Source organism: Plodia interpunctella, chromosome 10, assembly GCF_027563975.2.
Source record: "Plodia interpunctella isolate USDA-ARS_2022_Savannah chromosome 10, ilPloInte3.2, whole genome shotgun sequence".
Lineage (NCBI taxonomy): Eukaryota > Metazoa > Arthropoda > Insecta > Lepidoptera > Pyralidae > Plodia > Plodia interpunctella.
In genome coordinates this window covers 10,222,877-10,247,914 of record NC_071303.1, presented here as the reverse complement: position 1 = coordinate 10,247,914, position 25,038 = coordinate 10,222,877, and the positions used below count along the sequence as shown (strand labels likewise).

The 25,038-nt window shown below is 40.0% G+C and overlaps 1 protein-coding gene across 4 annotated transcripts in view; it reads left to right on the top strand.

The window, feature by feature from the left end:
- The window catches only part of mgl (Megalin), a 266,890-nt gene extending 242,082 nt beyond the window's left edge, over positions 1–24,808 (top strand). For all 4 annotated transcript variants that reach the window (XM_053750826.1, XM_053750825.1, XM_053750824.1 and 1 more), the window contains 19 exons: positions 102–361; positions 1,668–1,820; positions 2,042–2,189; positions 2,778–2,964; positions 4,198–4,301; positions 4,939–5,097; positions 5,516–6,538; positions 6,887–6,991; positions 7,346–7,602; positions 7,848–7,936; positions 8,238–14,177; positions 14,614–14,772; positions 15,337–15,563; positions 16,777–16,978; positions 17,743–18,584; positions 19,221–19,385; positions 20,562–20,808; positions 22,379–22,572; positions 23,124–24,808. In XM_053750826.1, the coding sequence (XP_053606801.1) occupies positions 102–361; positions 1,668–1,820; positions 2,042–2,189; positions 2,778–2,964; positions 4,198–4,301; positions 4,939–5,097; positions 5,516–6,538; positions 6,887–6,991; positions 7,346–7,602; positions 7,848–7,936; positions 8,238–14,177; positions 14,614–14,772; positions 15,337–15,563; positions 16,777–16,978; positions 17,743–18,584; positions 19,221–19,385; positions 20,562–20,808; positions 22,379–22,572; positions 23,124–23,281 (10,619 nt within the window). In that variant the 3' untranslated portion in view covers positions 23,282–24,808. The remainder of the gene's footprint in view (positions 1–101; positions 362–1,667; positions 1,821–2,041; positions 2,190–2,777; positions 2,965–4,197; positions 4,302–4,938; positions 5,098–5,515; positions 6,539–6,886; positions 6,992–7,345; positions 7,603–7,847; positions 7,937–8,237; positions 14,178–14,613; positions 14,773–15,336; positions 15,564–16,776; positions 16,979–17,742; positions 18,585–19,220; positions 19,386–20,561; positions 20,809–22,378; positions 22,573–23,123) is intronic.
- The last annotated feature ends 230 nt before the right edge of the window (positions 24,809–25,038 follow it).

Genomic DNA, 25,038 nt, shown 5'->3' with positions numbered 1-25,038 from the left:
GTGTCTACGCCTATTTACCTATTTAAACAACACCAATGGAGCAACCCATATGAAAGATCAGAAAGAAGACACAGAAGCATTAACACGAATTAATTTTTCAGAAGCAACATGCAGTTCGTCAGAGTTCATGTGTAAGTCTGGGCGCTGTATCCCGGCCACCTTCCGCTGCGACGCGGAGAACGACTGCGGCGATTATTCGGACGAAACCGGCTGCGTCAACGTTACGTGCTCGTCGTCGCAGTTCAAGTGTGACAATGGTAGATGTGTGCCGAACACTTGGAAGTGTGACTCGGAGAACGATTGCGGAGATGGCAGCGACGAGGGCGCGCATTGTGCTGAGAAAACTTGCGCTTACTTCCAGGTAATAATCGATATTCGTTTTAGGATTTTAATAATTCATAGTTTCTTAATATTTCTGTTTCCGATATTCTTAAGTTAATTAAATTTATAAGATCTTTTCTTTATTTATAAGACCTACATTTATTGATTGGCGTCTTTGGGAAAAAAGGCTGCGGTAAAGTTTGTTGCGCCGCTTCTTCTTCACCAGCGCTTTGTAAGTCAGCGGTAGACTTAGTTTAACTTATTTTTTGACGTCAATAAGCGATGTACATCATTTTAAATTGAATAAAGTGTTCGATTAAAAGTGACTGCTAGCGCTAATTTGTGGTTTGTTGACTGATCAAGAAGCGATATCGTCACACTGACGTGTGACAGTTTGTCTTTAGTGAATGAAGGTTTGAACGAAGGTGTTTAGTTGTCGGTTCAGTTGGCGGACCCGGAACTTAATGAATGAAACAGTTGAACAAGAGTCTGATTCAAATCTTGTTCAGTGGGCGTTGCCTTCTTGAGATTCACTTTTCTTTAGCGCTGTGACGCGGTATGGTCGTTGTGTTTTCTTTGAGATTATTTTATAAGGAAAGTGAATTGCGTAGTAGTAATATGTGCAGACGATAGTGATAGCTTTGAAATTATAGTGAAGTGGCTGTGAGGCAGTGAGAGAATATTGTAGTGTTATTTTGTTATGTGATTACGCGAGGTGGCTTTAAGGTCAGTGAGAGAACACGCTTGTGGTGTTCGTTGGTGTTCTATTTTGTGATTATGACCAGTTGCGTGATAAGAGTTCTTTGCTGTCTATCAGCAATCCTGGTGTTGGTTAGTTAGCACGGTGTGTCGTGGATCAGTAGACGTAACTGGCTAGCACGAACAGATAGACAGTGGTAGATAGAATGGATGATGATAATCCGAGGATAATTTAGTAATCCCTTTGTGTTTTGAGCTGTAACTTGAGATTAGAATTCTATTGTCTGTTCATTGGAAGCTGTGTGCATTATTTTAGAGTAACGATTAGCTAAACATGATAAAATGGTCTTCCTCCCAGAAGCCCGTTGAGTCTGCCATGTTATTATTGTTTTTGGTTGCCCTGTATGTCCCCTTACATTTTTGAATACCTCCCCGTCATATATTACACAAACTTGCGCCAAGCATTAGCTACTTACAGAGCTGCCTGTCTCCACACAACATGGCTGACCACGACTGCTCTGTCAAGAGCATATGAAGAAGAAGAAGTTTGACTGTATATTTGTAAAAACTAAAGACCGCGGATATGTTTTTGTTTGCAAATTTGGCTTCCCTATGGCGATAATGAATCGTAAAAATTGTCTTTCCAGTTCACGTGTCCGCGCACCGGCCACTGCATCCCCACGTCGTGGGTGTGCGACGGCGACGACGACTGCTTCGACAAGCAGGACGAGGCCGACTGCCCGCCCGTCTCCTGCCTCGCGAGCCAGTTCAAGTGCGCCGACCTCAAGCAGTGCGTGCAGGTACACGCTGAGAGATATCATCGAACAGTCAGACAAGTCTAGAACGCGCAGTCGAAGTGTTTTGGTCAGCGGTGGGACATAAATAGCTACTTAATAATTCAACACGATAGTTTAATTTAAAGTTATGTTTTATTGTTTCCCACCTTGTGTACTACACGACTATATGCTAGAAGAAAAGATAACATGTTTACTACAGTTAGTATTTTTTTATATACTTTCAGGAGGCATACAAATGCGACGGGATCCCGGACTGTAACGACGGCAGTGACGAAGCCGGTTGCCCAGCAGTGGCCCCACACCAATGTCACGACAAACAGTTCCAGTGTCGCTCGTCCAGCATATGTATACCTTCCACTTGGTATTGTGATGGTAAGTTATATTTATTTAATTTATAAAAAGCGAACGCGCATCTAGTATTTTATGATTTTTTTATATCGCTCCCAGTCTAGCTTTTACTGTTGATGCCTTGAATCAATATTATCCGCCCATGAGTCTTTAGCCTTGTTAGTAATATTAGCTAGTTGATGCACTAGCTGTCACGACAAAAATAATTATTAATTGAATAGATTGATTAGCATGATTAGCATGGAAGTATGGATATAGATTGACGTGATTGCATGAAATTGATTTCTCACCATATCAAATACATCATTTATTTTGACGACCTCGGTGGCGCAGTGGTAAGGTTCTAGCGACTGAACCGAGAGGTCCCGGGTTCAATCCCCGGTCGGGTCATGATGGAAAATGATCTTTTTCTGATTGGCCCGGGTCTTGGATGTTTATCTATATATGTATTTGTTATAAAATATAGTATCGTTGAGTTAGTATCCCATAACCACAAGTCTCGAACTTACTTTGGGGCTAGCTCAATCTGTGTGATTTGTCCTAATATATTTATTATTATTATTATTATTTATCACCGAGGACAAATCTTCTTACGATTTGTTTTATACGCAGGTACTCCAGACTGCGAGGATCTGTCAGACGAGCCGGCCACGTGCGGGTCAGTGACCTGTCCCCACACGCACGTGCGCTGCGACAACGGACGATGCATCTTCAAGTCGTACGTCTGTGACGGCAATGACGATTGTGGAGACAACTCTGATGAGGGAGTTAAACATGCCTGCAAACCTCCTCCGTTCAGGTAACATCACTTTATTTGATGCAATGGAAAATGAGCTTTAAACAGAAGCACGTTAGGGCATAATTGCCTCATCTGAGAATTAATTAAAATTACAAATTATTTGTGTTTTTGAGGTGAGAAGAAAAGAGAGCTGTAGATGTAGGTAGCAAATGTCGAAATCGCCTTAACACATACATCGCCTTAACACATACATCGCCTTAACACATACATCGCCTTAACACATACATCGCCTTAACACATACATCGCCTTAACACATACATCGCCTTAACACATACATCGCCTTAACACATACATCGCCATAACACATACGTGCAATAAATTCAAAATCAAAAATCTTTATTCAATTTAGGATGATATACATCACTTATCGACTTTAAAAAAATTACTTAAACTAAGTCTACTGCCGGCTTCCAAAGCGCAGGTGAATAAGAAGCGGCGCAACAAACTTCACCGCAGCCTTTTCTCCAAGGACGTCAATTAACAAATATAGGTCTTATACATATATTAAAAATTCGGAGGACGAATTTACATCATTATTAAAAATGTCAAAATAAAAAATAGTTTTTCTAATAAAATTTTTGAAAATTGTCACACAATATATATATACATATATATATAAATAAAAAGCTAAATGTACAAAACGTACGTAATAATGTCATAAATCAATTACATATGTTATGAGCATACTGCACCATGCTTGGGCCAAACATTATTGTCGTTCACATAATCATCAGACTTGTAATATGCCTTTTTACAAAGTATTTCTTTTATATAATTTCTAAATTTTTTGTCCGTCAAATCAAGAATCCATTTAGGCAATTTGTTATAAAAACGCATACAGTTCCCAACAAAAGACGTTCTAACTTCGGCTAACCGATGCCCGGGGACAGACATCTACGATTACCATTGACGATGCACCTTCAAGTGCTACGTCTGAGATGGCAATGATCATTGTGGAGATGACACCGATAATGGGATCAATCGTGCTTGAAAACCTTCCAATAATTTTGTAGTCGTTAAAGAACTTACTTTACTTACAGAAAAACTAACTTTACGTTACTTAAAGAAAAATAACTTAATACTTAGACATATTTTAGAAAGAAAGCTATTTTTGATCACAAAATTAACGATAAAATGTTTTTCTTAAGCGAACCGAACTTACGAGGTTTACCAGGTTTTTCTATTCAATTGTCGATGAGTTTTGTAAATAAAACAGCTATATATTGTTACAGATGCGGTTCTGGCCAATGGGCGTGTCCGGGCGTTACGGACCGCTGCGTCAACATCACCCAGGTGTGCGACAACAAACCCGACTGCCCTAATGGCGCTGATGAAGGTAATTCATCTAATTTTCACACTGGTTGACTGGATAGTTTACTACTTGCCTCTAGATGGCGGTAGGTAGATGTAAAATTCGATAATATCATTTCTTCACATTTTAGGCTTCACTTTTGAGGCTGCGACGCCGCAAAGCCCTGGGCCAGCGTAAAAAATAAACTTCTTTAGAAGTTTATCTATCTGTATTTGTAGTTAGTACCGTTGAGTTAGTATCCCATAACACTAGTCTCACTTATTTTGGGGCTAGCTCAATCTGTGTGATATGTCTAATATACATATACATATATATATATATATATCCAGCCAACCTTTATATATATATATATATATATATATATATATATCCAATGGTTGGCTGGAAGAAATTGCATTAGCGATAATTCCGCCATTGCACTCATTATGATTGAATATCTTGTTGTAACTTACAACTCCTTTGTGAATGGTGCAATAAAGAGTTTATCTATCTATGTATATTTCTAGCGACCTGGCCCGGCTCCCCCAGGGGTCATTTGTGTATGTATAAAGCTTCAGGAATAAAATAACAGTGAAGACTGCATCAAAATCCGTTGCGAGTTTCAAAAGAAATTTCTTCGTTTTATACTCTTTAATGAATTATATTTATTTAATCCTTTCAGGTGCAAGCTGTGACTTCGCGGAATGCGAGCATCAAGATGGCCTCTGTTCGAATGGATGCAAGCAAACTCCAACTGGACCACTCTGTTTGTGTCCGAAGGGAGAGGAACTCGACACCAACGGCCTCAACTGTAAGGATATCGACGAGTGTACTCCTCCAGGTAAGAAAATATATTCTTTATTGAACTTAAGATGATATACCTACATGACTTTTTTAATGTTAAAAATTAACTTAAAACTAATTCTACTGCCACGTTCCAAAGCGCAAGAAGTAGCGTTACACCAAATTCCATCGCAGCCTTTGCTTCTATTGCCTGATGTAATTATATTTTTTAACCAAGATGGTAAACTTGCGATTAATTTTGTGGTAACAGTTTTGAGTCTACATCGTTTACCGATATTATGATTCTCATCAATTTCTTTTATACCTATCTTGGGTACAGGTATTTGTCCGTTAAGAAATCCGTAGGTTTCCCAAGAGTACTAGCTATTTCCAAGTATGTTTGATCCTAATTATAGATAAACAAATATTTTATTATGCTTTGATCAATACTAAATAACATATTCTTTCATTGACAGGAATGTGCTCCCAACTGTGTACAAACTCCAAGAGTTCTTACGCTTGTAGCTGCGTTGACGGATACAGACTCTCTACAGACAACCACACCTGCAAAGCGAACAACCATTCCAGTGCCTTCCTCATCATATCCAACAGACATTCCATCTTAGTCGCTGATCTGAATGAACAGGGTTTGGAAAGAGTACCAATTAACGTAGAAAATGTCGTCGCCACGGCCTCAGATATGCACACTGGAACTATATTCTGGTCAGATATGAAATTGAAAATGATCGCTAGACTTGACAGAGGCAGTGAACCTAAAGAGATTATCACTACAGGCTTGGATTTAGTTGAAGGATTAGCTTACGATTGGGTGGGAGGAAATATATATTGGTTAGACAGTAAGCTGAATACAATAGAAGTGGCGAAAGAAGATGGTAGCTCCCGCGCAACGTTGCTTAGCGGAAATATTACGCAACCCAGAGGAATGTGCTTGGATCCTGCAAGAGAAGCCAGTTGGTTGTTCTGGACCGATTGGGGAGAAAACCCGAGAATCGAAAGAGTCGGTATGGATGGAAGTCGAAGATCTGCTATTATCACGACAAAGATATACTGGCCTAATGGATTGACGTTAGACACGGCAACTAAGAGAGTTTATTTCGCGGATTCAAAGTTGGATTTCATAGATTTCTGTAATTACGATGGCACAGGTCGTCAGCAAGTTTTGGCTGGCAGTCATTACTTGTTACACCCGCATTCTTTGACCTTATTCGAAGACACATTATATTGGACAGATAGACAGTTGAATCGTGTTTTATCGGCGCATAAGTTCAGAGGGACGAACCAAACAGTGGTTTCTCACTTGATTTCTCAGCCTTTATCGATCCATGTGCATCATCCGTCTCTTCAGCCTAAATACCAATCGCCGTGTAAGAAGGACGCTTGTCAACATCTCTGTCTGCTGAGTCCAAACGAAACTGTCGGATATACTTGTCTGTGCAAGACCGGATTTAAACTACTACCAGATGGAAGATGTAATGAAGGTAAGTAGATTTTATTAGTTGTGTCTTTTTTTCTTAAATTGAAGTAACATGTTTTGTCAAATCTTTGATATATCGAAAACTTCGAATACAATCCACACAGAGACAGTAGATACAATAAAATTAAATGAATACTATTTAAATCTATTTCGTGACCCTAATATATCTAGTGAGTTAGTCTGAAGTAAAAAACTTAATATTCGTTATTGGTTGAAAGAAGAAAAACGCCTTAATCTTTGTAGGGTGCCTCAGGGTAGTATGCTTGGACCGACATGGATTTTGATCTTGTTTTTCACATTGTTTTAAAAGTATATATTATTTATTTATTGAATTTTTTTACTATTATTACAGAGGAGAATTCATACCTAATGGTGCTCAAGGGCTCACAGATCATTGATTTGGCACCCGATGGTTCAGGGCGCGCGGGACAACTGTCTTCAATTGTTGGAGTACAAGGTACTAACTTTTTCTTACGAACAGTTTTTTTTATATTGCAGTTTAATGTATCTTCATATACTCACTAAAAATTAGCAGAATAAAATAATGATTTTAGTTCTTTAACTAAAAATAATTCATATAAATACGAAACAGAAAAAAACATTTATTTTTGCTCACACAGCACTCGCCCGCTTTTAATAATGAAATCTCATAGGAATAATTTAGTTACCTTTATTTAAATTATACTCTCACCAGTTTAATTATACTTTTGGAAAAAAATGTAAAAGATCTTTTCTATTTGCTATTATATCATCGGTACAATATATAACTTTCTTAAAGGACATAGCTAAAGTTTGTATATATTTTACCCAGGTGGAGTCCAAATCGACTACGACCGTCAAGGTCACATGCTTTACTGGCTACAATCCATCTCTGGCGATAGTGATGATGATGAAAACTGTACAATCTACACTATGCCTTACGGCGGTGGCAATAAGGTCGAGTTTCTCGGACACGACACCGGAGTCGTTGGCGCGCCTTCGTCCATTGCGTTCGATTGGATTGGAAGGAACTTGTATATGGCGAATAGAGTTGCCAGTAATATTGAGCTGGTCAGAGTTGATAGCAAGGTGAGTTTAGTTGTCATTACATTAGCTTTTAAACGTAGCTTTGTGTTAATTTTCGTAATTTTTTATTCAGTGTGGAAACAAGTTGATGAAAATAAGTTTTCTGGTATTTGAATCATTACTATTACTAATTGGCAAAGTCATAAACCAGCTTGCAATTTTTTTTTGTCCTTTCTACTTATTTATTCACGTATTAAAATTTAGGCTTTTCTATTTTTTGTTTATTCAATTGTTATTTTTGTATTCAGGTGAGGTACCGTTCCGTAGTTCTTGCTAACAACGGAAAGAAGGACTCTGTAGCTAAACCCAGAGGCATCGCGTTAGATCCCACTGAAGGGTAAGTGTTTTTTATTTATTTAATACGTTATAACGTTATTATAGCAGTATTCACATTAAAGCAATGTTATAAGTATGCAAGATAATTTATTGCATCATTTTTCTTAATTATTAAAGTCAAGTTATTGCGATCAATAACTTGAGGTATTATGTTCCATTTTATACTTCAGCTGCATTGATTTATTCAACGTCAAATTATGTTGTTTGTTGTTGTTCTTCCTTTCAGTTTTCATCTATCTTCTTATTTGGTAATTTCCTTAATACTTTTTTAAAAATAATAATTTAATTATTTATCATTCTAGAAAAATCTACTGGACCGACGAGGGAGGCTACGGAGTTCCGGCCAAAATCGGAAAAGCCAACATGGACGGCTCCAACCCTGTCATTCTAGTCGACAGCATAGAAAGACCAGAAGCTATTGCTATAGACATAGAGCTCAAAATCGTTTATTTCAGCACCCAATACCCTCCTAGCATCAATAGTGTCAATTCAGACGGACTCGACAGAAAGACCATTCTTACTGAAGCTAATGCCATATCATATCCTAAAGTCATTGCAGTACTAGATTCAAGATTATACGTACTAGATCCACAACACGAAAAGATTATTAAAGCAGATTTGCCTAACGGTGATAATATTAAGACAATATTGGACAATGAAAGTGATTTGAAATCATTAACTGTGTTCCAAAAGAGGAAGATGATACACCATCCGTGTGCCACAGCGAATGGCGGATGTGAACAGATCTGTATTCCAGGTGAGGGTAGATCGAGAGTCTGTGCCTGCTCAGTCGGTTACAGAAAAGAAAATGAAGTTAATTGCGTTCCTTACAAGACATTCGCTGTAGTATCCCAATTGGACCTTATTAGAGGATACAGTTTAGATTCCACAGCTGAAGCTATGGTTCCAGTTACCGGCCAAGGGCATCACATTCTGCACGTCGATGTACATTTTGCTGAGAACTATATTTACTGGGTCGAATTTAACAGAGGACAATGGAACGGAATCTTCCGTATTCGCCCGAACGGCACCGAATTAGAACATGTAATTCGAGATGGTATTGGCAGTAATGGCATTAGAGGTCTAGCTATTGATTGGGTCGCTGGTAATCTATATTTCACCAATGTCTTTCCTCACGAAAATTACGTAGAAATGTGCTGGCTTGATGGTTCCCATAGAAAAGTGTTGGTTAAAACTACAATGGATGCTCCTAGAGAATTAGCTGTGAATCCTTTGAAGAGATTGCTGTATTGGATCGATTATGGTCAATACCCTCGCATTGGTAAAGCTTACCTTGATGGTTCCAGTTGGCAGACAGTCGTTAGCTCAGGAATTTCCAATCCCAGAGATTTGACCATTGATATGTTGACCCATGATGTTTATTGGGTGGATTCCAAGTTAGATCAAATACAGAAAATATCATATAATGGTGGAAATCGACAGCTGATCAGATCAAATCTCCCGAACCCAATGGGAATTGCTGTTCACACAGGAAACGTATACTGGGTCGATAGGAACTTACAAACTATTTACAAAGCATCTAAATTACCTGGAAATACAACAATGCCAGAGAAGTTAAGAACAAATCTACCTAAATTGAGAGATATAGTAATATTCGATGGCAACAATCAACCTACTGATGAGAATAATCCTTGCAGAAAGTTCGGCAACGGCGGTTGTGAACAATTATGCTTTAGTTATCCGCCAGAATCTAACAAAGGAGTTACTTATAAATGCGATTGCGCGACAGGCCAAGTAGATCCGAACAACATAAAGAAATGTACTACAGTTGATGAATATTTGGTCTTTACTACTAGGACGGAAATCCGCGGTATTAATTTAGATCCCAAATCAACAGGTGTACCTTTTAAACCTATTGGAAACCTGACTAATGTAGTAGGTGTAGAATTTGATTATGCCGATAACAAATTATTCTTTACTCAAATAAGACCATGGGCTAGAATAGCTTGGATGAACGCAAATAACCCTGATCCTACCGCCATTCAAAATATCATCAACAAAGGCATTAACCCTGAAGGCATTTCATACGATTGGACTCAAAAGAAGATATACTGGACGGATAGTTCAAATAACTCCATCTTTGCTATGAATTTGGATGGCAGTGAATTAGTAATGATCGCTAGAGTAGAACGACCAAGAGCTATAGTTGTAGATCCTTGCAATGGAACATTGTACTACACAGATTGGGGTAGATTCGGAACTTCAGGAAAGATTTACAGAACTACCATGGCTGGGTCGCTAAAGAAGGCTGTTATAGATAAAGATCTATCCCAACCGAGTGGTCTGACAATAGATTTTGATGAAAACATGCTATATTGGAGTGATGCGGTCCGTGAAAAGATTGAACGCTCAAGACTTGACGGTTCCAATCGAGAAGTCCTCATTTCTGCCACAATTTATCCTTTCGCTATTACCGTATATAGAAACTACATTTACTGGACAGATTTGCAACTGCGCGGAGTATATCGGGCCGAAAAACACACAGGTTCTAATATGATCGAAATGGTAAAGCGTTTAGAGGACTCTCCACGGGATATCCATGTATACAGCAAGAAACGTCAATTATGTCAAGCCAATGCGTGTAGTATTAGCAATGGCGGCTGCGCCCAAAGCTGTCATCCAGCGCCAAATAACACCGCTGAATGTAGATGTGATGAAAACACCAAATTGGTCAATGAAGGAAGAATGTGTGTAGCTAAGAATATAACTTGCGATCCTTCTAAATTCTTCTGTGCAAATGGAAAATGTATTAGTAGGATGTGGTCCTGTGATGGTGATGACGATTGTGGAGACAATTCTGATGAAGATCGTAACTATTGCGCGTACCATTCATGTTCACCAAACGAATTCCGATGCAACAATGGACGTTGTATCTTTAAATCATGGAAATGTGATCACGAGAATGATTGCAAAGATGGTTCCGATGAAGAAGGCTGCATTTATCCACCGTGTGCTGAAGGAGAGTTCACATGTCAGAATTCAAGATGTATTCCCATGTCGCAAGTCTGCAACGGAATAAATGACTGTAAAGACAATGTTACATCAGATGAAACTCATGAAAGATGCCCGCGAAACACCACATGCCCAACTAACCATTTGAAATGTGAAAAGACAAATATCTGCGTAGAACCATACTGGCTTTGCGATGGAGACAACGATTGCGGCGATAATTCAGATGAAGACCCGCTACATTGCGCGCAACGTACGTGCCCTCAAAACAGCTTCCGCTGTCCGAACCACCGATGTATCCCTGCCACTTGGTATTGCGACGGCGATGATGATTGCGGCGACGGCGCTGACGAACCACCAGAATATTGCCGCTCAGAAGGTCGCACTTGCTTCGGAGATCTCTTCACTTGCGACAACGGCAATTGTATTCCAAGAATCTACATTTGTGATGGAGATAACGACTGCTTAGATCTTAGTGACGAAGACGACCGTCATCAATGTAATGAAAGGAAATGTGACGCTGAAACCGAATATACATGTGAGGAGAATAAATTCTGGGGTCGTGCGCAGTGTATTCCAAGAAAATGGCTCTGTGATGGAGATCCAGATTGTATTGATGGAGCTGATGAAAATTCCACTATACATCACTGCGCCGCGCCTGCACCTTGTGCCGACGACCAGTTTCAGTGCAACAATGGACGATGCATCAACGAAGGATGGGTATGCGATCATGACAATGACTGTGGAGATGGTTCAGACGAAGGCAAACGCTGCAACAAAGAATATAAGCAATGTTCAGACCAAGAATTTACCTGTCAGAACTTCAAATGCATCAGAAATCACTTCCGATGCGATGGAGAAGACGATTGCGGTGACCATTCCGATGAAGTCGGCTGTACGAAACAGAACAAGACGTGTCCGAACGGACAATTCAAATGTAATAACGATCAATGTATCGATAACCGCCTCGTTTGTAACAAAGTGGCTGATTGTACTGATGAGTCTGATGAACCAGCGCATTGTCACGTTGACGAATGCGCCAAACTTGAAATCAATCAATGCGGACACAAATGCGTCGACACTCTCACTGGATACTACTGCGATTGTAATCAAGGATACAAATTATTACCTGACGGAAAAGCTTGCGCCGACGTCGACGAATGCGTTGAAACACCAGGAGTTTGTTCCCAATTATGCTCAAATACCCCAGGATCTTATTACTGCAAATGTAATGATCAGTACTACGAGAGAGAAGCAGACGAACACACATGTAAACGAAAAGATAATACGTCAGCATGGGTCATCTTTACCAACAAATATTATGTCAGAAACATGTCGACTGACGCATCCATCTACAATTTAGTCCACCAAGACCTCATGAATGTTGTGGCTATAGATTTTGATTTTAAAGAGCACAAGATGTACTTCGCTGATGTTTCTGCCAAGACTATTTACAGATCGGATTACACTGAACCAAATCCGACTAAAGAAGTAGTTATTCGTCACGATTCACATGCTTTAGAAGGCATTGCTATAGACTGGATTGGAAGGAAACTATATTGGCTTGATAGACATTCGAAGAACTTAGACGTTTCGGAATTAGACGGCACAAGACGTAAGACTCTTAAGACAGGAGTAGCAGATCCTAGAGCCATAGTAGTCCACCCTGGCACTGGTTATTTGTACTTCACATCCTGGCATTTGCAGGCGTACATTGGCAAAATGGGAATGGATGGTTCAAACTTCACTGTTATACTAAACTGGGAACAAGACATTGCATGGCCGAACGCTTTGACCATAGATTATTTCACTGACAGGATTTATTGGGCTGATGCTCATTTGGATTATATTGGATCAGCTGATTTAGAAGGACGTCACAGGCATGTTGTTTTGTCTGGAACTAAAGTGCCTCACGTATTCGCTCTTAGTCTTTTCGACGATGAAATTTACTGGACCGACTGGAATTTGAAGGCGATAAGCAAGGCTAACAAGCATTCTGGAGAGAATCTAGCAGTTCTGAGGAATACTACACATAGGCCTTATGATATCCATGTAGTTCATCCGTTGAGGCAACTGCCGTATACGAATCCTTGTGGTGATAACAATGGAGGATGTTCCCATCTATGTCTAATAGCGCCTCCTCATGAATCCAGCTACTTAAACATCGAAGGTTACGGAGAAGAAGGTGCAACGACATACAAATGCGCATGTCCTAATCAATTCTACTTAGCGAGGGACCAGAAGACTTGTATAGCGAATTGTACCGATGGCCAACACAGATGTAACGGGCGTGATGAGAAGTGTATTCCTTGGTTCTGGAAGTGCGATGGCGAGAAGGATTGTATGGACGGATCTGATGAACCAGACACGTGCCCAGTTAGGCATTGCCGCGCTGGGTCGTTCCAGTGTAAAAACACCAATTGCACACCAGCCGCGACCATTTGTGACGGAACTGATGATTGTGGAGATGGCAGTGATGAAGCCCAGTGTTCACACGAATGTCCTTTACTGGAATTCAAGTGCAAATCGTCAGGACGCTGTATTTTGGACAGTTGGAAATGCGATGGTGATACAGACTGCAAAGATAATAGCGACGAAGACCCAATCATGTGTCACAACAGACCTTGCAACACTGACACTGAATTCTCATGCAAGAATGGCCGTTGCATACCGAAATTGTGGATGTGTGACTTCGATAACGACTGTGGTGACGATTCCGACGAACCAGCGTACATGTGCAGACAAAGAAATTGCACAACTGGATGGAGAAGGTGTCCAGGTCAATCCAACTACAGATGTATTCCAAAATGGCTGTTCTGTGATGGGAAAGACGATTGCAGAGACGGATCTGATGAATTGCCGGAGAATTGTCCGTCTTGCAACAGCGAAACTGACTTCACCTGCGAGAATAAACGCTGTATACCAAAGCAATGGTTGTGCGACTTCACCGACGACTGCGGCGACGGCAGCGATGAGGCCGAAGCAACATGCCAGCACAATTACAGGGAATGTTCCGAATCTGAGTTCAAATGCGGCAATGGAAAGTGTATTTCGTCTAGATGGCGCTGCGATCACGAAGACGATTGTGGCGATAACTCGGACGAGATGGATTGTGGCGGCTTCAAGTGCAAGAACGGGACATTCCAGTGTAAATCGGGACATTGTATCGCGGCTTACTTCAGGTGCGACGGGGACAGAGACTGTCGGGACCTGTCGGACGAGATCGGATGTCCACCGAGGTTCCCTGGAGGGAAATACTGCCCTGAGAGCAGGTGAGAGAACTTTCCACATTTAATAAGTTAAAGACAAGGCCTAAACTGTAGTGATTTGTTTCATCTTCATCGAAATTAGAGTTATTTTATTTGTCTGGTCCGATTTCGTAAGAAAATTGTTAAATTATTTTCGTCTTTTCAAGTCTCCCAATTTAATGTATTATTGTATTAGAAAGATATAATTCATAAAAAGTAATTTTGTAATAGGATTTAAAAAGTAACAAAAACATACTTATTTTTCACTCGTATTACCAGCACTGATTTGAGTAGTAGGTACTCGAATTGACTCGAATTGAATTGTAGGTACTCCTTAAAGGAGTGCTCCTCGCCTTTAGATCAAGAATATATTGTAATTTTTAACTTGGTGCCAACGCATGTTCTCATTATCGACATGTGTAAATTGGATGATTCTACATATCACATTTATTTTTCACAGATTCCAATGCGGCAACAACCTGTGCGTGTCGCAGTCTGACCTGTGTGACGGAACGGACGACTGCGGCGACGGTTCTGACGAGGCGGCCTCCATCTGCACAAACTTTAATTGCGACACATTAAGACGGTTCCATTGTGACAACCATCGATGTGTGCCGAGGTGAGAAATCACGACTAATATTATAGAGTGAAAGTACAGTTCGTTTTTTCTTACAAGTATTTATAATGCAAACAATGTGTAAATAATCATGTGTGTTTATATTATTATATCATATATATATAAAAGTTTGTTATTTTGTCAAGCAAAATCTACTGGACGGATTCTTATGAAATTTTGTACACGGGTAGAATATACTTATTACATCAAAATTCTCACGGGAGTGAAACCCCGAGGAAGTATAACTTAAATGTTTTACTTTATAATGTAGAGGTTTGAACTAATATTTGATGTATTTTCAACAAAGTGAAATATATATATACGGACAAATCACACAGATTGAGCTAGCTAGGATTGAACCCAGGACCTCACGGTTCAGAGGCAAACACTTTAACACTGTGCCACCGAGGTGGTCAAAATTCAACAAAAGTACTGTGAACTGTGAAAATTGTTTACATTTTGAACTCGTAAGAGTGTGTTTTTGGTTCAATTTTCACTGTTATATACACAATTAATTCCCGTAGGTATATAATCGCCAGTAGATAAATAAACGATTATAATATTCAGATATCAAGTGTGCGACGGCATAGACAACTGCGGCGACGGGTCTGACGAGAACAACATGACGCTGTGCGCGACGCGCGCGCGGCCCTGCGACCCCTACAGCCAGTTCCAGTGCGCCAACAAGCGCTGCGTCGACCGCTCGCAGCTGTGCGACTTCGCGGACGACTGCGGCGACGCCAGCGACGAACTCGGCTGCCACCACACGCACGCCTGCGACCACATGGACAAAGGTGGGCTAATTATAATAATTATATAATAAAATGTCTTTCAGATTTACATCCATAGTGTTAGTAAACATTTGTAACTTAAGAACTATGCTAGTAATTTATGCGCATAACAAAATTTTATTCATGTAATGACCGTCTAGACCATTTGGGCTCCCAGGCACAGAAACATGCATGTGTACCCAGTGTCTCCAGATATACGGCAGTCTGGCTTTTCTCGAACAACATTTAGGATACTGATAGTTCTTTCCCGTACTCTGCGCATCGTCGACGCCCCTCGTCCACGAAACACCGCATAAAAATCACACGTGCGAGCTTGCGCGAACATGGTCGACGCACTACAGAACCTAGGAAGCCCTAACAACACCCTAAAAGAGTTGTTATATTGTACTCGGAGAGCGCTGAAAGCCTTTTGCGTATAGTTTACCCACAGACTGCACGTGTACATTATTGTTAACTTCCAGTGCGCCACGATGGGCTTTAAGGTGATACGTAACTGCACACTAGCGCCATTTTTACCAATTTATTTTGTTTATTAGCGAAAACCTCTTTGCAAATTATTCTAAACCAGATAAAGGAATTTAGTACACCTTTTCATTACACAATGTACCTAGTCACAGTCTAGAAGATTTCGGTTTAGCTATGTATCGTGTTAATTAAATCATAGTGCAAAAAAAGGGCATGCAGTAGAAAATCTGACCTTGGGCGCTCGCGACGATTGACGACGAAGAAACCGGGCTGGTATTTACGCGAGATGAAAATGAAGTGTCATTATAGTGTTTATATAATTTTGAGCCATGAATTATTTTCACGTGTGAAGAATTTTCACACAAAAAAGTTTGTAACTCTCTCTTTTCTTATAATCTTCTCTATAATCTTATTCGTCGTGACTGAGGGTCGCTTAGGATTAAACACAAGCATAAAATTTCATGGCAACGTTAATGTATTGGTTTGTTATTAACGATACTATATTTTATAACATATACATATATAGATAAACATCCAAGATTCGGGCCAATCAGAAAAAGATTATTTTCCATCATGACCCGACCGGGGATCGAACCCGGGACCTCTCGGTTCAGAGGCAAGCGTTTTACCACTGCGCCACCGAGGTCGTCAATAAACTTCTTGTAATTTGTCACTTTTATACAAATGAACGCGACGTTTCCAAAAGATTGCTTGAGGTACCGAATTTATTAAGATCCTATTCATTACCCAGGTGGCTGCGAGCACTTTTGCACGAACCTGACCTCATCGGGCGGCGGCTACATCTGCACCTGCTTCCAGGGGTGGATCATATCGCCGCAGGACAAGAAGAAGTGCGTGGACGTGGACGAGTGCGCCCAGGGCACGCACCACTGTTCGCAGATCTGTTCCAATGTCAACGGCAGCTTCGCTTGCAGCTGTAGGGATGGATTTAGGTAATTTTCTTCTATTTTTAACAATGTACAGATTCCGTTTCACGTCTTTATTATTGGGTAGACAAAGACAAAAAGTAGCTAGATAGTGGGCTTATTAATGGAATTGAGTCACTGAAATAGAGACAGGTTGTATCCCATTGCCTAATTGAATCTTCGTTTATTAGTATTTTCTTTGATAGACTTTGGCAGTACTAGGATGCGCCACGGGTTAACAAACAGCTGTTTGGCTGCTGAAATATATGGGTGAGACGACTCAGACGACCTTTGTATCAAGGTCCACCTCTGGAGTATTATTTTGTCACGCGTTGAAGACAATAACATCTCCCTAAATGAGCTTGCATCAACGATGATATATTTGTAAAAAAACAACCTTATTTATATACTGCTATAACTTCCGAAGAAGTGGTGGTGGTGTAATGGTTCGAAGGTCCCAGGTTCGAATCCTACTCGTGCCATATGAGTTTGTATACCAATCTGACTCATGTATAGTAGTTTTCATCATCCACCACTTGCTTCGGTGAAGGAAAACATCGTGAGGTAACCTGTACACTGGTTGATTGTTATTAACTTGTGTGTGAAATGGAGAAGGCAATGGCAAATCACTCCATAAATAATGCCAAGAAAGTTGTTGTGTGTGTTTAATCCCTGTAATAACCACGACCCTCAGGCATGAGGAATACGACTATGAAGAAGAGAATTTCCGACTATTTGTTTATAAATACGCAATACTTTATTACTTACAATAACTAAACTGTCTATTCCAGGTTGGCAGACAGTCTATCAGGCGTGTGCAAAGCGATAGAAGACGATGTCGTCCTTATATTCGCGAACGGACCTGAGATCAGGGCATTCGTCCAGGACAAGAACGAAGAATTCGAAGTTATTTCCTCAGAGAAGAGAATAGAGGCGCTCGACTACGATCCTATTCACGAAATGGTCTTCTGGGCGGACAGCTACGATAAGACCATCAAGCGGTCGTACATGGTCAACGCTATGGAAGGCCAGGTCAAGAGTGGCTTCGCGCAAGACTTGAACATGAAAGGCAACTCCAAACCCACAGCCTTAGCCGTGGACTACGTGGGCGATAACTTATACTGGACCGAAGCTGATAGAACAGGGTCGAAACCTAGAGGAAGAGTCATGGTCGCCAGAACCGATGGAAGGTACAGACGAGCAATCGTCTCAGCTGGCATTGAGAGCCCAACATCTTTGTCTTTAGATCCTCAAATGGGCAAAATGTTCTGGTCAGACTCTGGCTCCGCGCCGAAGATCGAAATATCTTGGATGGATGGAAGCAAACGGCGACCGATCGTCACGGAGAATATTCGTCACCCGACCGGTCTAGCGATAGATCAAGCTATGGACCATACTATATACTGGGTTGATACTAAACTGAACACGATAGAAACGATAAGACATGACGGGTCGAATCGAAGGATAATTCTCCGCGGAGACACGTTGAAGCACCCGATCTCGTTGGATGTGTTCGAGTCGTCGCTGTACTGGGTGACGAGGGACACGGGCGAGCTGGTGAGACAGGACAAGTTTGGACGAGGAGTGCCCTTCGTGATTTCGAAGGATCTAGTCAACCCCTCGGCTGTGAAAGGTGAGTTTGGATTGAACTATTAATTGTATAGAAGTGATGCAAATTCATACTTATATTTTCATTTTTTAAATGTGAAAGAGTGTCAGTTTGTCTTTCTTACAACTTGAGGATTTATTTGTTTGGAGGTCGTTAGAGCGAGAAAGTGACAGAGGTTACTTTTGTCGTGGACGGAGCTAAAGGCAATATCTAGTTTAAACAATAAAGAAAAAAATGTCTTATGTACTGCGTGGTTTATTATATAAATAAATTCAGTAATTTTGATTATGCAGGTTCATTTGCAGTCTATTGTTATTTATTTTAGAATTATTCTATTTAACGTTACGTTTTAAAAAACGTACACGTTTTAGCAAAGTCTATATAATTGTTTGTATTATTTTTTAATATTGCACATAGAAATAAATGTATAAACCAAAAATACTTAAATAAACTAAAAATGTTATAAAAGTACTTCTACAAAATATATACTGTTATGAAACGAGTGTTTAATTGGACACTATCGAAAATGCCCGCGCAACTTGAATAATGCCCAAAATGTGTGCTCATGTATTTTCTGCTTTGTTCTAGATTTTAATTTTTTTATGTCGTTTTGCATGTTGGTCGATTGTAGTAAAAATATATGGATTGTGTATCTGGCAGTGTACCACCCGCGGCGCTACAACACGAGCGCGGTGTCGCGCGCAGCGTGCGCACGCGCCGCGTGCTCACACGTGTGCCTGGGCGTGCCCGGCGGCCGCCGCTGCGCGTGTCCGGACCAGCAGCCGCCGCCCAAGCGCGCCGGCGCCGACAGGGCTTGCGACGCCGGTAATCTTGTGTTATATCGCACATCGGCTAATTATGAGCAACATCTACTGGCACAGACACATGTTTTTCTACTCCTACTAAATATTATCCGATCTAAGTCGCCTAAAGGCATCTGACATGACTTTGACGACTACCTAGGTACCGATATTTTGTAACAAGTAATCGCATACCCGTGTCGCATACACACTAGTGATCTTAAAATGTCAACCGATGTGCAGATCTCTGGCGACAATAAAATCTTGTATCAAAAATTATACTAACTTAAATTTTAGTAGTTAAATTCCATTAATATTTATATTTAGATAGTTTAATAAAAACGTTACATGTTCATTGTAAAAATAATATTTAAATATTTTGTTTTTGTGAATTATAATAGCCTTAAAGGAATCTTGTCCTATTGCTAAGTTGTTCCATTACTGATTCGAATTTACCATACTATTTGCCATACTACTTATTAACTTGCGGCTTAGAATTACATGTGGCGCCATCTAGTGGCGCCACATGTAATTCTAAAACGCGCTATAGAGATTTTTTCACAAAGAACGACCCCTTTTGAGCGAGCCAACTGGTTTATCGCTTCTCGGCCTTTTGGCTAAGATCAAAAGAGAAAGAGTGCCTGAAATGTTTTTCATTACTTTCGTTTTGTAGATTTCGCTTTGAACTTTTCTCGAAATGTACTTCACGTCTTTTAGTTTTGTCTCTTTCTCTCTGTAGTCGAATGTTTGACGCCGATGAGTTCAAGTTAACGCGTCGTTATGTAACTTACAAAACAATGATTTTTTTCGTTAAAATTTCAAAGTGTTTAAAAATGTATTGATTTAGATCGAAATTTAAACAGATTTTTTTAGGGAACTCGTATGTAATAACTGTGAATTATAGAGAGGTTGAATTATCGAGATTGTATCATCTCCTATTTATATTTATTTAGCTGACGAAGTTTTATGAATCGCCTTCGTTTGTTAAACCTAACAAAGAGTCGCAGTAGATTTAATTTCAAAACACAAATCACGAAGAAATTTAATTAAGTTTTTCGTTTTACGCTCAATTTCCGACGATTTCTATGACATCATACTAACCGGCACACGATTAGGGACAAAGTATTCAGAGCTTCACCCAGCCCGGAAGGAATAGTCCACTCCAAAAACATTTTATTAATAAATATTGTTGTTACACCAGCGGTGGAAGCTCCCCGCGCCTTGCCCCGCGTGTGCCCGTGCGAGAACGGCGGGCGCTGCGTGGAGACGGCGGACGGCGTGACGTGTTCGTGCCGCGCGCCGCTGCAGCCGCCGCTGTGCGCCGCCGCCGCCGCCGCCACCGGCGCGCGCGCCGGCGCCACCGCCGCGGTGCTGGTGCCGGTGCTGCTCATACTCGTGCTCGTCTTGGTCGGCGCGGCTGGATGGTTCTTCGTGAGGAAGCGACCGTTGTGAGTTTACATTTTTTCGTTTTTACATAGTTCCGCACAAGCGGAGCCACGTGCAACCGATTGTTTCCTTATACGAGGGTTGCTATTTATGTATCCGGAATAACAAAATTAAACAAACATATATTATTACATATGGTTTTATTGTTTCTCGAAGTATTCTCCGCGATGATCTATGCACTTCTGCATACGATGAAACCAATTTTCAAAGCACTTTTTCCATTCTGATTGAGGTATGTCCAAAACGTGTGTTTTGAACGCATCAACGGCCTCTTCGCGGCTCGAAAAACGTTGACCACGTAATTTATTTTTAATGTTTGGAAATAAATAAAAATCATTGGGTGCCAGGTCGGGGCTGTACGGCGGATGACCCGTCAATTCAATCTTTTGACCCTCCAAAAAATTATTTGTTTCAACCGACTTGTGGCAGCTAGCATTGTCGTGATGAAGTATGATTCTGCGTTGTGGGTTGTTCTTTCGTATTTTTTCAAAGACTTCTGGCAAACAAATGGTGGTGTACCATTCAGAATTAACCGTCCTACTATTCTCTAGTGGCACTGTAGCTACATGTCCGTTGATACCAAAAAAACAAGCGACCATTTGCTTTAAAGTGCTTCTCGCACGAACAACTTTTGTTGGATTCGGTTCATCTTGAAAGACCCACACCGTTGACTGCTGTTTAGTTTCAGGGTCATAAGCATAGATCCAGGTTTCGTCACCTGTGTAGATATTATAAACAGCTTTTGACGTGCCACGGTTGTATTTTTTTATCATTTTCTTACACCAGTCGACACGAGCCTGTTTTTGATCTACGCTCAAGTTGTGCGGAATCCAACGCGAACAAATTTTTTTAACAATTAAATATTCGTGTAATATCGCGTGTATACTCGTCATACTAATGCCCAGAGACGCCTCTATCTCGCGGTATGTAACATGACGATCTTGCATTACTAATTGTCGCACAGCATCAATATTTTGTTGTACCACTACCGATTTAGGACGACCCTCCTTAATTTCATCCGTGAGCATAGACCGTCCACGTTGAAATTCCTTAAACCAATAATACACAGTGGTTTTCGATGGTGCTTCATCTCCAAAAGTTAAAATCAGTTGTTCGTTGCACTGTTTTTGAGTTAATTCACGCCGAAAATCATAATAAATCATCGCGCGAAAATGTTCACGAGTTAAATCCATGGCAATGAAGACAAGCTATTTTCAAAATTGGCGCCAATTGAAAAAAACAAATGACAGGGACATGAAAAATATTTATTTTCTAGCCGAAGAGTTCTATTTTCAAATGTTGTAATTACTTTTTAAATATTCTAGAATTATTGGCCAGTTCCGGATACATAAATAGCAGCCCTCGTAGTTAAACACTGATTTTGACCCTTTTTGATTTCTTAATTTAGAGGCAATACCGATATCTATATGAAATAAAAATCCCTCAGGAACATTTTGACATTGTACATACCGTTTAAATAAAGTAGTTCATTGTTATTTCTTATTTTATTAATTAAATGTAAGTTATTACTGTCAGATCGCAAATTAATAAATATAATATTTAATTTACCAGCGGCAAAGGCGGCCTGGGCAGTTTGGCGTCCTCGCAAAGCGTCTCATTCCGTCAGGGCTCCAACGTGGAGTTCGGCGGCGTGGCCGAGCCCGCCTACACGCTGGAGGACACGAGGCGCAAGGGCCGAGACTTCAGCAACCCCATGTATGATGCTGTGACGCGCGCCAGGGCTGCGGGAGACGAGCCGCCTTTACGTGAGTAGTTTACTGTTTTTTGTTTGCCTGTGGCGACATCTACCACGCCACATGCGCAACGACGATACACGCCGTGCAAGCGATTCACATAACTACGGATAGATGGCGCTACGGTCGACTTACGGTATAAACCAACAAACCTAGAACGCGCTGTTGAAGTGTGTAATATTGCATGCATAAATACAATCTCCGACGTGACAACGTAGCCGTACGGTTCCTCAGGCAATACACCCGGCCGCCAGGGAAGATCTGTGCGGTTGTGGTCGAGCATATCACATATGTGTACTTTTATGTGCTGGCTTCTATTATAGTGGACCTCGCGAAGTTTCGTAAATGGGTGCTGTCGAGGGAACTAATCAGCTTGATTGTATTCAGTCAATAGTTAACATTAATATAGGTGTAATAATGTGATCATTTCAGACAGACAGTCCATATTATCATTTATACATTCCCTTAAAATTTATTTAGTTTATGTGGAGAGGTCAGCATGTATTCTTATATACCTACTTCTGCATGAATCGTCACATCAATGCTAATGACTAATCTTTCAGCGGGCATCTACGAAGTACCGGAGGAGATAAAAGACAAAGTGGTATCGGCGGTGTTGTCGCCGTCGTCGACGGAGACGCGCGGCGCGCGGGCGCTGGACCCGGCGGCGGACACCGGCGCCGACACGGCGCAGCTCGTGCGCGAGGACCGCCACTGCTAGCGCCGGCTGACTCCCGCTACCCGACATTAGTCACGCGGGTCTTGAAACTTTAAACATTTACTTTTGTTTGAGGTTATATTTTTTTATGCCCGCATTTTTAAATTAATTTAAAGCAAACGGATAGACGCGACAGTGATCATAATGAAAATTGAGTATATCTTTGCTTAAAATCGATTTTAAACAAACCGTATTAGGGTATTTTCGTATAGATGATACACGCGATTATTTTCTAAAAAGTAACAAAAAAAAATGCAAAATAAGTAAATATAGAAATTCCAATTTTGTTTCTTATTGTTTCAGGCATTATGTATTAATATGCTTTATTTTCTGTATTTACTTATTTCGGACCCTAATTGTAATGCGGAATTGATAATATTAATGTCACCTAAAAATACGCTATTTTAAATATCATACGAAAGAATATTTTTAATAGAAAGCGTAGTGGGGTTTTGACAAGACAGTCGAATATTATTGTAAAAATACATGAAAAATTTTGCCAACATAAATTCTTTCCTAAGCATCTATTTCTACCGGCACAAGGAACGCACGCGACCTGGATCATTAGATTATAATCCTTAAATGTTTTTTTTTTTTTCAATCGAATGAATATCATCAACAGAAACGATTCTTTTATCGATTATTTTTAAGAACTTTTATTTCTTGTTTTACTATTTTTCTAACCTTTATTTTCTTCTGTAACATTTTTTAAACCATAAATTTATTGCAAAGTACTCCTGGAGAGGGTCTCATTGTTTTAGCGATTTGTTCGTAAAATATCAGCGGCGCAAAATGTCTAAAATAACACAAAAAATACAAAGAAACATCTCATAATTGATTCCAGAATTACGTAATGCGAATAGAATGAAGCTGACGCTTTGCATGTTTTATCATTTTGCGAATCTGGAATTTTGCACGCGAATCGTCTTAGAATAGGTTAGAGTAAGTGACAGCGACGTTTTGACGTCATCGTAGAATTTTAAATTCAGTTGACAATAAGCAATAAAGAAACAGTTTAGCGAATAATTTATTTATTTCGGTTTAAGACTATGTAAAATATAGCTACGTTGTGTTTTATTATTGTCTATTAAATGGAAATTATTAGACTTTGTGGAATTTTTGACGATTTGCCATAACCTGTGAGATGTCTGTTGTTGTTTTTTTTTAAATATATTTTAGCCTGTCTCATTGGTTTTTGAGTTCTACGATTGTAAATATCCTGACTTGTGATGTACATTTAAAAGTCTAAATTAAAATACTATATCGTTGTTAATCGAATTAATCTATAAATATGTACAGGTCAACATTCCTTTGTGAATAGATACACATCACATTATATTAAATACAAATCATTAATTGAATGAGAATTGATAGTGTATAAAGTTATAGATTTGTCAATATATAAATATAGATGAAATATTTTTGTATTGGGATTATTGCATAAATAAATATATATATATATAGTTATTAGACAGTTGTCTGAATTTAGTTGAAAACATTGTGTAAAATAAAGTGAAATGAAATACACAACCCGTATGTTTTTTTATACCTGTAGAAAATTAGATATTGGCAACTTTTAAACTGTTACTAAAGTGCGCTGATATGATTTATGATGGCGTTTCAAGCTTATTGGGTCTGACGGATAATGCGCGCTTTACATTCAGACTGTTCACATTTGCAGAAGTGTACATTTTGCGTCGTGCACATTTTGCGCCAGACCCATATCTAGCTACGATATAACTCGAGATCATTTTAAACTG